Source organism: Amblyraja radiata, chromosome 3, assembly GCF_010909765.2.
Source record: "Amblyraja radiata isolate CabotCenter1 chromosome 3, sAmbRad1.1.pri, whole genome shotgun sequence".
Lineage (NCBI taxonomy): Eukaryota > Metazoa > Chordata > Chondrichthyes > Rajiformes > Rajidae > Amblyraja > Amblyraja radiata.
Genome location: NC_045958.1, coordinates 43,276,997 through 43,289,479, shown reverse-complemented (window position 1 = coordinate 43,289,479; position 12,483 = coordinate 43,276,997). Strand labels below are relative to the sequence as shown.

At 41.8% G+C, this 12,483-nt stretch overlaps 1 protein-coding gene across 4 annotated transcripts in view; it reads left to right on the top strand.

Moving 5' to 3' along the window:
• Positions 1 to 12,483, top strand: part of cdc14b (cell division cycle 14B) — a 125,545-nt gene that overhangs the window by 80,645 nt on the left and 32,417 nt on the right. For all 4 annotated transcript variants that reach the window (XR_004411370.1, XM_033017707.1, XM_033017709.1 and 1 more), the window contains exon 12: positions 130 to 242. Coding sequence is in view for 3 of the 4 variants with exons in the window: in XM_033017707.1 (XP_032873598.1) it covers positions 130 to 242 (113 nt within the window). In the remaining variant the exon portion in view is untranslated. The remainder of the gene's footprint in view (positions 1 to 129; positions 243 to 12,483) is intronic.

The window sequence follows — 12,483 nt, the reverse complement described above, 5'->3', positions numbered from 1 at the left end:
CGTTGAGGTAATTTTGAAGATTTCTGCCCATATAGTTTATTTTAATTTTCTTGTATTTTTATGTTTGTAACCAAAGTAACACTACATGTTAAATGTTCTAATGTTACTTATTTTCTTCTTTCTCTACAGTACAATGATAATGATGATCATTTTCCTAATAAAAATGAAATGACGCAAGGCGATAAACTCAGGGTCTTGAAAAGTAGAAGGCCAGCTAGAGCTGTGAACACTGGTTCTTTAAAGTGAGTATCTTTTTAGGAGTATAAGATCTGTCAAAAATAGAAGTTTACACCAGATGACGTGCAAGAAATACTGATCTAACTTTTGGATGAGCGCCCTTCTATCCAAACAAATGCATGCTGTTCCTGGAGAGTTGATACTGTGTCTACTTGTATATTCTTGGAACAGAATAGCACAAAGAGCTGGAGATAAAACTTTCCTTTTCTGTGGCACAGTCGTATGCCTTTATGCCAACATTAAGAGCTTCACAATGGCTAGCTCTGTGACCCAAATCAATCATTGATGCAGTCTCCAGATGAATGCCAGCTTGACTGTGCTTTATTTTTAATGGTGGAATACTACTGTTGAGTACCATGTAGGTTCTTCCCAGTAGTGTTTCATATGGTCCCTTGACAAAAAATACATAGGTGTAAAGTTATATCGCAACAGCCTTGGCTGAAGGAATTTAATTTCAGTTGGGAAAACTATCAACTAAACCACTGTAACACCTAATGCCTAGACGTGGTTATGGCAATGAAGTTTAGTTTAGAGATACAAAGTGGAAACAGGCCCTTCGGCCCACCGAGTCCGCGCTGACCAGTGATCCCTGCACTATTAACACTATTAACACTAATCCACACACACTTGGGACAATTTACACTTATACCAAGCCAATTAACCTACAAACCTACATGTCTTTGGAATGTGGGAAGAAACTGGAGATCCCGGAGAAAACCCACACAAGTCAGGGGGAGAACGTACAAGCACCGTACAGACAGCACCTGTAGCCAAGATCGAACCCAGGTCTTTGGCACTGTAGAGCAGCAACTCTACTGCTGTGCCAAGTAAAATCTTCTTCAGGTATGTGAAGAGGGAAAAATTAGTATAGACCAAAGTTGGACCCTTGAAGACAGAAACAGGTGAATTTATTATGGGGAACAAGGAAATGGCAGACGAGTTGAATAGATACTTTGGATCTATCTTCACTAGGGAAGGCACAAACAATCTCCCAGATGTACTAGTGGCAAGAGGACCTAGGGTGACGGAAGAACTGAAGGAAATTCCATTAGGCAGGAAATGGTGTTGGATAGACTGATGGGACTGAAGGCTGATACATCCCCAGGGCCTGGTGATCTGCATCCCAGTACTTAAGGAAGTGGTTCTGGAAATCGTGGATGCATTGGTGATAATTTTCTCATGTTCTATAGATTCAGGATCAGTTCCTGTGGATTGGAGGGTAGCTTATGTTATCCCACTTTTTAAGAAAGGCGGGAGAGAGAAAACAGGGAATTATAAACCAGTTAGCCTGACATCGGTGGTGGGGACGATGCTGGAGTTAATTATAAAAGATGAGATTTGGATAGCAGTAACAGGATCAGTCCGAGTCAGCATGGATTTACGAAGGGGAAATCATGTCTGTCCAATCTTCTGGAATTTTTTGAGGATGTAACTAGGAAAATGGACTCGGGAGAGCTAGTGGGTGCAGTGTACCTGGACTTTCAGAAAGCCTTTGATAATGTACCACATAGGAGATTAGTGGGCAAAATTAGAGCGCATGCTATTGGGGGTGGGGTACTGACATGGATAGAAAATTGGTTGGCAGACAGGAAACAAAGTAAGGATTAACGGATCCCTTTCAGAATGGCAGGCAGTGACTAGTGGGGTACCGCAAGGCTCGGTGCTGGGACCGCAGCTATTTACAATATACATATACAATATACAAACCAAAGTTCCTAACGGAAAAATAAAGTTCATTCGAATTTGAATTAATAATTTACATGAAGGGATTAAAAGTAACATTAGCCAATTTGCAGATGACACAAAGCTGGGTGGCAGTGTGAACTGTGAGGAGAATGCTATGAGGATGCAGGGTGACTTGGACAGGTTGGGTGAGTGGGCAGATGCAGTTTAATGTGGATAAATGTGAGGATATCCACTTTGGTGGCAAAAACAGGAAGGCAGATTACCTGAATGGTGTCAAGTTGGGAAAACGGGAAGTACAATGAGATCTGGAGGTCCTTGTTCATCAGTCACTGAAAGTAAGCATGCAGGTACAGCAGGCAGTGAAGAAAGCTAATGGCACGTTGGCCTTCATAACAAGAGGAGTTGAGCATAGGAGCAAAGAGGCCCTTCTGCAGTTGTACAGGGCCCTAGTGAGACCACACACTTGTATAAACGGGAATTTAGAAGGATGAGAGGGATTCTTATTGAAACATATAAGATTATTATGGGATTGGACACGCTAGAGGCAGGAAACGTGTTCCTAATGTTGGGGGAGTCCAGAACCAGGGGCCACAGTTTAAAAATAAGGGGCAGGCCATTTAGAACAGAGATGAGGAAAAACCTTTTCACCCAGGGAGTTGTGAATCTGTGGAAATTCTCTGCCGGCAGTGGAGGCCAATTCTCTGGATGCTTTCAAGAGAGAGTTAGATAGAACTCTTAAAGATAGCGGAGTCAAGGGATATGGGGAGAAGGCAGGAACGGGGTACTGATTGTGGATGATCAGCCATGATCACAGTGAATGGCGGTGCTGGCTCGAAGGGCCGAATGGCCTACTCCTGCACCTATTGTCTATTGTGCCGCCCAAAGTTCTAAAATGTTAATAAATAAAACATGAGTATTAAATGGACAACTCTAACTTAAGGTAATGCCTTTTATTTCGAGGCTCCCTGTCAGAAGAAACGGCCAATGATTGTATAGTCTGGGGCATTGTTGCTTTTAAACAGAATCTTGTGTTGTACAATTAGATTACCTCCTTGTTCTCCTGAATGCTAATAAATATACAATCCACCACTTTGGAGTATATATATTTGTGCTTGCTTCAAGGAGCTTAAATTGTATGTTATACTTTAGTTGTGGACTTACTAAAATCCTATGTAATTATTTACTCTCATACTCCAACTTCCTTTGAATAATGATTGATCCACCATTTGCCTCGCAAGCACCACCTGTGCCAAAATGCTGACATTTAATGTACTAATAAATCTGAATAGCAGCATTTACAATTCTTTTCACCTGAAAGCATAACTTTACAGTCCACTTCATTATGCTATTTCAGCCATGTTCTTGATCATTCCCTTAACCACTGATGACCTTTGCAACTCTTCATGTCTTAGAATTTTCTTTCATCCCTTGCTTTACATTGTTAGCACATTTGTAGACAAGCTCCCCATTCCTTGCATCTTTCCTTAAATGATGTATGATATTCAGACATAAGTTCCCCTTTGATAGAGGTAAGGCTGATCATATTATGATTTTATAGGCACACCATTTTCACAGCCATGGGAATGGTTCCCAACATTTTCTGATATTAGACTGACATTGTATAGTTCTCTATTTTTTTTCCACCTACTTTTTTGCATTGCAATGTAACATTTTGCAATCCACTGAGATCCTGTAGATTGTAGGGTATTTGGGAAGATCAGCACAAAATCATTCGTCATCTCTGTCCTCAGAAGCCTTCAAGCCTTCAGTACCAGAGATCCATCATTTTTTTGACACTCACTCCAATAACTCTAATACAATGTCACTGACTTTAAGATTCTGATGCACATTTGACCTTAGTTTGCCACTAGTTCTGGCATATTTATTGAATCAGCTATTATGAAGACAAATAAGAAATATGTGAAGTAACAGTAATTTTTCCCCCGTTTTATTCTCCCTAAAAAAAGCATGTTTTTGATCTTTTATATTTCTTGCTTGTTTACATGGTTCATCTCTGCATGTGTTAAGTGGTACAGACCATGAATCAAACTTAGAATTATCTTGGTTATTTCTGGTTCAATATTGTGCTGCGTTGAACAATTTAGTGGACAAGTAGAATTAAAGTACGATTTTAGATTAACGTTATCAACCTGATAATCAAATAATATTTTGTTTGAAATGTTGATCGTAGTGGAACCATTATTTAACGGCCAAGATGAAAATACTTTTTGGGTTGAGAGATGACATGGCAGAAATAAACCTTTCTGATTCTATTAGTATATGTTTAGCAATGTTTTTGTGAGCATACTAGATAAATGATTTTACTTCGGAGTCACGTGAGTGACTACGTGAAGAACCCCACCAGGACGCATGCGTGTCATATCGCTTTCACGCTTGCGAAACGACAGGCAGGGTGGAGCGTTCCCCCGCAGCGGTAAGTTTGAAACCGTGACCTGCAGGTAAGTGATTTACTCTGCGGTAGTGTTTGTCCCCGCGCTGCTTTTACACGGGGGGGGAAGCTGGACAAAATAGTGTCCACAAGTGCTGCGAGTGAAGCTGGCTGGGGAGGACCGCGAAGTTGCGGGAGCCAGCAGCAGCTGAAGGCACAAGCCCCATAAGTGGGATCAGCTGTGCCGACTTTTGGTCCTGCGCCGGCCAGAACACCACGGCCGGGCGGGAGACTATTTAGAATGGGGCCGTCGACTTTGACAAATCGAAACGGCAGGAGGCGGGGTGGAACGACGTTCCCCCGTAGCGACAGTTTAAACCTGGACCTGCAGGTAAGTGAAACTGCGGTCTTTATTCTCCCCATACTGTTTCACCGGTGGGGAAACATGGAGAGCTGTGCAAACAATGGCAGGCGGCACAGGAATCACCCGTAAGGGAACAGCTGTGCCCGATTTCGCTCCCGCACCGGCCAGATTAAACACCATGGCTGGGCGGGAGACTATACAGAACGGAGCCGTTGGCTTTGACAAATCAAAACGGCAGGAGGAGGGGTGGAAGACGTTCCCCCTTAACGGCAAGTTTTAAGCCTGGGCCTGCAGGTAAATGATACTGTGGTCTTTATTGTTCCCATACTGTTCTACAGGTGGGGGAAACATGCACAAGACAAAGAAGTCGACCAGGGCTGCGACAAAGCTGGCGGGGGAAGACCGCGGAGTTGCGGACGCCAGCAGCGGCCGGCGGCACAGGAATCACCCGTAAGGGAACAGCTGTGCCCGACTTCACCCCCGCAACGGCCAGATTAAACACTGCGTCTGGGCGGGAAGGTAAGAAAACCAAAAGAGTCGTTGACTGATGAGTCCGACTTTGGGCGGCCAGCGACCGTGAGCGCTGGAGCCCGTTGGAGCGGCTTATGGAGCCGAGCTCCAACATGGAAAAGAAAGTTGGAGCGGCTTATGGAGCCGAGCTCCAACATGACAGGCTCCGGGAGATGGAGTCTAGTCACTGTGGGCACTATGTAAAACCCACAGCAGCACCTCTTGTAGGGCTGCACAGTGCATCTCCCTCGTCAGAGGGGAGTACTGGGGGGTCAATTCTGGGCTGACCCTGAAAAGGGGTTTTGACGAACAAACTACAAGTGTGCAGGGGGTGCAGGAAGGCAAAATCTACTGGTCATGGTGTCCAAATACATACAGCCAGACCACGATGGACACCACTGCAAAAATACTTGGGACCAGGAAACTGCGCATCCCTGAATGTTCCAGTCGTGGAAATAGCATCTGGAAACATGTCGGAGCAGGACTTAGGAAAGCTCTGGGGCTCATAAAGGCAACAACATTAAGGATCTCCTACGGCCAAAGACAGCACCCTTATGCACCCACCAGCAGAACAAGAGAAGCTGGTGAAAGCTCAAAGGTCGGGCATACAGGACAGCGGTCTTTTAGACCATAGCCCAGACCGGCCTTTCTGGAAGATGCGCAAACCCCCAACCCAAAAACAAACCCAGACACCGGCGCCTCAACCTCCACGAAGACCACACAGAAGAAGCAAACTTCCACTGGTAACAATGGAGGTAGGTGGGTCTGGTCCCTTACAAATTATAGGAAGAGTGGATAATACACACATTGGTGGGAGATTACACTCTTTTGGATATGGTGTATATTAACTACAGACACTTATATCCTAAGCAGTATCCAGGGATATACCATTGAATTGTGCAAAAGGGGTAATGGGTAAACCCAACACGATTGGCTGGAATACATTGTACTATATATTCAGTACAAAATGGGAACTGGTAACTGCTAAAGGACTGATTTCCAAAGGCTACTCCATGGCTAGCATCGACCTAAAAGATGCTTACTATTCAGTGCCTACACGGACTGATCACAAACGTTATTTTAAAAAATTCAACTGGATGGGGCAGCTCTGGCAGTATAGAGCTCTACCAAATACATAATCATATGATCATACTAATTGTGGGCATAACTTTGGAGTTGGCCTAACTAGCTGTAACAGCCACCATACAATTGGGTGAAAACTGGGGTTATCATCCATCCAGTTAAATCTAAACTAACGCCTACCAACATAATGGATTATTTGGGGTTCACTATTGACAGCTCACATGCCGGTGACTTTACCAAAGGACAAGGCTACAGTCTTAACTGAGGCCTGCAACAACCCCACTGACATCAGTGAACCGTCTATCAGATTGGTAGCAAGTATAATTGGCATATAGTGTCTGCCTTTCCAGCCACACAATTTGGACCTTTGTATTACCAAAAATCTACAAAGGGCAAAATATAAACACTCAAAAGTTAATACTGGTCATTTCGACAGACCAATAAGCCACCAATCAAAGCTTATGGAATTAAAATGGTGGAGGGATAACATTCGGCATTGTTCCAACCCTATCGTTATCAGCAAACCCTTAGTGGTGCTACAAACTGATGCCAGTGCGCTTGGTTGGGGTACTACCAATTTCCATCTCCATCCGTGGAGGTAGATGAAAGGCACAGGAGGCATCATTATCACAGACACTGGGCATAAACTACCTGGAAATGTGGGGTGTGTTCTATGGCCTAAAGTCATACTGCTCTGGGATAAATCACCAGCGTGTTAGACTACAGAGTGACAATCTGACTAATACAATTTGGTAATGGTGTATCCAGAGAAATATTGGAATATCAGCTACTTACCTACCAGGTAATCCAAAATTCAGTGACAGACATCAGGTCACGCAAATTCAATAAAATAAGACTTAATCACCAGTTACCAAACCGTGTTTCTTGGGAACCAGACCCATGGACAGCAGGAACAGATGCTTTTAACTGCATTGAGGGGGCAATTGTTTATCTATGCATTCTCTCCTTTTCTGCAACATCAGTCGGGTATTACGAAAAATACAACAAGACTCAGCGTCTGTTAATTGGTAGTGCCAATTGGCCTACTTAACCATGGTTCCCTGTGATACTCAACATGGGGTTTAACCATGCATCACCATCCTGAAACAACCAGATTATTGGTTCATCCCGTAACAGGGGAACCCATCCATGTCAAAAACAACAAACCTATCAATTTGTAGAGTCTAAAGAAACCTCTACTGCAACTGGGACTGGCGGACTGAACATTGAACATTATCTCAGCGGGCCACAGACAGTCCACCAAAAACTATATCTGGTATACATCAGGAAATGGGAGATATATTGTCACAGAAACAACATCACCTACAGTTGATGAACATAACGTCTGTTCTCGAATTCCTGGCAGGCCTCCATTATGATGAGGGGCTCAGTTACAGTGCCATTAACTGCGCAGAAGTGCCCTATCAACATATCTATGGCGAGGATCAGAGCATCATTCTGTTGGGACTCACCCCTGGTAACCAAACTTATGAGGGGAATTTTTAATATCTATCCCCCAAGAACCAGGTACTCTCTAAATGGGATATGAGTATTGCCCTAACGTTGCTAAGGAATTGGTCTCCAGCAACAGCTCTGTCCCTGCATAAGACTGACGCACAAAACAGTCATGCTGATGGCTTTGGTCACGGCACTAAGGGTACAGTCGTACATAAGTTAAGGCTGGACTATATGACTTCTTCAACAGGAATATAATGTTTCATATTACGAATTAGTCAAACAGAACAGACCGGGATCATCAGGCCTCAAAATAGAATTTAGGGATTACCCTACAGATATCGTCTCTGTATATTAAGACAATTATTGTTCTATATGGAGAACACCAAAAACATCTGAGGCTATGAGATGGCACTACTAATCAGCCACAAACAAACCCACAAAAAAGTGTCGGTTCAAACTATTTTCAGATGGCTGAAACAGGTTTTAACAACAGCTGGGGTGGATACTAACATATTCAAATCTTATTCCACCAGGGCTGCAACTACATCGGCAGCGATGGAGTTGGATGTACCAATGAACCAAATCCTTGAGACAGCAGGATGGATCAGGGGAAAATGTTCCAGCTATTCTACCACAAACCGGTAGTTAAACTGGAACTTTGCAGAGCCAATTTTAAGTTCTGTAATATAATTTCACCCCATAAATAGGGGCTATAATTTGTTGTTAACAATTTATCATGGATTTCAATGTTGGATTCATGTCTAAACATGTTAACACAATTCCTCCCACAGTCAATTAAGGCAGATGTGATGCATGGACTCGTTTCCACGGCATGAAATCACAGAGCTTTGAAATCTTCACGTAGTCACTCACGTGACTCCGAAGTAAAATAGTAAGATTAAACGAGAACTTACCAGTTCGAAGTTTGATCGTTATTTTATGAGGAGTACGTTGAGGGAATACGTGCCCTCCGCTCCCACCCTTGATCATATACTCAACTGGTATTTTCGTCTCTAATCTTACTATGTTCAGTCATTACAGTTATCTGTGATTTCACACCGCTGCTTTGAAGAATGACACGCATGCGTCCTGGCGGGGTTCTTCACGTATACCCTCAACGTACTCCTCATAAAATAACGATCAAACTTCGAACTGGTAAGTTCTCGTTTAATCTTACTATTAATCATGAAAGTACATGGATAAAATGAACAAAATCTGATTGCATAGATTTTTTACAGTGTTTTGAGGAAGGCCATTTGCAAACACTGCTTCGTTATTTACTTGTCTTTTGTATAATTGTCCCAATTACAACCCTTGTTTTAGTAATTTAACTGAGCTCAGCCTTTGTGGCGAATATTACAGTGCATGTTATTGTTATTAATTAATACAGAACATCACAGACAGACAATAAAGACTTAATCACATTTGTGGTTATTCAACAACTTAATTGACTGAATCCTGAGTTTAATTAAGGCAGATCGCGAAGTATGCTGATGCTTAATAATATCTGCAGGATTTTATAAGGAAGAATTAAAATTATTTGACGTATCAAGCTATACCAACTTGCATATTTTGGGGATGGACACAGGAAGCCAAATAAGTTTTTTAAAAAATTAAAAAAATAACTTCATCAGATAAAATGGTATGAAGATCTGTTCTTGAGTGATGATATGGGCAATATCTTGCATTTAATTATGTTTATATCCTTCCATACAATATGGATATCACTGACAAGATCAGCATTTGCTATCCATCACTGATTTATTTTTCAGAAAATGGTAGAACTTCCTTCCACAATCCCACAGTGCTGGTAGAGAGGAAGTTTCTGGGTTTTGACCTAACGATGATATAGGATCAGTAATTATCTTTCTGAGTCAGAATGATATACGACGTTGGCGGTCTTCCATGTCCCTGCTGCCCTTGTCCTATTGCTTGTAAAGGTTGTGGGTTTGAGATGTGTTAGTGATAAAACTTTAATTAGTTGCTGTAGTGTGGTAGTGTGCTAGTAGAGTAGGAAGTAAACATTTGTGGTGCCAAATGAGTAGATATTCTTACTGGAAGCTGTCAACCCTTGGGCATGATGTTGGAATTGTTGGCATCTAAGCAAGTGGAGAGTATTTCGTCACATTTCATGACATGCCTGACAATGCTTGGAGCTAGGTAGACAAAAATGCTGGAGAAACTCAGCAGGTGAGGCAGCATCTATGGAGCGAAGGAAATAGGCAACATTTTGGGCCGAAACCCTTCGTCTGAAGAAGGGTTTCGGCCCGAAACATTGCCTATTTCCTTTGCTCCATAGATGCTGCCTCACCTGCTGAGTTTCTCCAGCATTTTTGTCTAACTTCGATTTTCCAGCATCTGTAGTTCCTTCTTAAACAATCCTTGGAGCTAGGTAGTTCTTTAAAGAACTGGACTCTGAGATTATAATCTCTAATGCTTCTGGTGCCATGGGATTAGCATAGATGTATAGGAATAGATGGATAGGTCAGTTGAATGCAAGATGAAGGGATGGAGTAAAAGAATGGGCTTTAGGTTCCTAAATTTCTGCTATGGATTCTATGGAAGTGGTGAACCATACTCTCAGGACAGGTTGCATCTTAACCAGAGTGGAACCAACATCCATCCTTGGAGGCCTATGAACTCTGTTGAGGAAGGTTTAAATGGATTTGGCAGGAGAAGTGACTCTTGAGTAGTTGTTTAGATGGAGAGGTACAGTAACCCAAAGGAGAAATAGAGTTGTGGAGTCATACAGCCCAACTCGTACATTTTTGGATTTAATAGGAACCTGAAGGGCAATTTTTTCACTCGTTGGTTGGTATATGGAATAAGCTTCCAGAGGAGGTTGTTGAGGCAGGTACAACAATATTTTAAAAAAGACCTTTGGACACATACATGGATGGGAAAGGTTTAGAGAGATATGGGCCAAATGGCAGCAAATGGGCATCTTGGTCGTAATGGACGGGTTGGTCCAAAGGGCCTGATTCCATGCTGTATGACTATGACTTTATAACTAATCTGACCTGCAACCAACCATCTGTCCATTTGGAAGTATCAGTTGCGTGCTTCAGATTTTTATTTTTCCAAGCAGAATATTTCATTTTCCAGCTCTGGTGAATTTGAATGTGTGAAGGTTTTCTTTCCAAGTGTGCCCCTCAGATTAGTTGGTATGCAATGAACCGTCAATGTTAGTGCAAGTGGCTGCAGGAAACTCTTGATGTCAGATACATCAAGTACATTTGTAACATAATGTACTCTTTGAAAACTTATTCTGACTTCTCTATAGAGTAAGCAGTCAGTGTATCTGTTGCAGTCACTCCATGGAAACCAATAATTTCCATTGAATTTGCAGTTTTTAATTCCACAAAAATATGTTTAAAGATCTAGGATTTAATCCCACAATGTTTATATGTGAAATTTGCTCTGTCCATTGAGTCCAGTTGTCATTTTCATTGCCTGGTGAAGTGTTTTTAACAGCCTTGGATCTCAGATGACATTAATGATTGGGCAGCTAGTATATTGTTTTGATTTCACAATGCTGCCCTTCAATGTTGTAACACAGCAAAATAAATCTTGTCTTCTGATTGATGCCTGATTCATTTGCTAAAATGTTATATTGTTAACATCAAGAAAGATTTGTGATCGAGCATCAGGTTAAGATCTTTAGTTGTATCATAAGTGGGCTGTGAAAGAGAGTGATTCCATCGGACAAAGAAATAATTGTTTTCAGATGTGTAAAATAAAACCTCCTCTGCTGAGTGTAACTTGTGTAAGATTGGGGAATTGGCAGGATTAGAATTCTGGGTCACTTTTTTATTTGCCAATGAGCACACCTGTGGGAGCCTACATCCTAAGTGTGAAGGGTTACCATATGGTAACAGTACAACTTTAAATCTTGAAGCATATTTTTGACATATCTTGTAATATGAATCCACAGGTGATATTTTGCAAATTATACATTTGGTTGGATTTTGAGATAATCAAGTAGTAAGCATTTAAGAATGTAACCCTTTCCAGAGCGAAGGATTTTCTTTAACTTTTAGCTTGGATTGTTCAGAAGATTTGAATAATTTACCAGTGATAACTCTCATGGCATGTTATTGTAGGGAAAGGTTCAGTCTCATCTATTCATTAGATAATTGGGATCCACACCAGGCTAGATATATACCAAAAGATTAGATTGCATCATGCCTCTGGTTCATTTCTGCAGATTGTCGACACTACAAACCCAACGTTTTTCCACATGAAAACATATATAATTTAAAGATTCGTATTTCTCGTGTTGCAAGTATTTAGCTATTTATGGATAATGCCCTTGGCTTGTCAATTTCTCAAAAAAATAGCTCACGCAAATTAAAAACAACCAAAATGCCTCATTTTATTTTGTATGGAAATAAAAGATTTAAGGGTGCTCTATTTGTAAATATCACAAGCCACAGACGATTACAAAATATTACCTCCTTCCAACTGCCCCAGTCTACGTCGATGCAGAGTGTTCACATTGCTTGTCTCAAAGATACCCATATGTTTTAACTTCTGCCCTGATTGTTTCAAAATCAGCTTCTCCGTGGAATAAGTGCAATTGCCTTGATGGTTTAAGCAGTTATCTCTCTCTCGCTCTCTCGTGCTCGCGCTCCCGCTCCCCACAATAACCGTTCTGTTCTTGTGTGCAGAAACCCATACATTTCCACAGGCTTGTTGGCTTCCCTGCAGTCACCCATATTTTCACACATACACTTCAGTATCCAGTATCGTACTG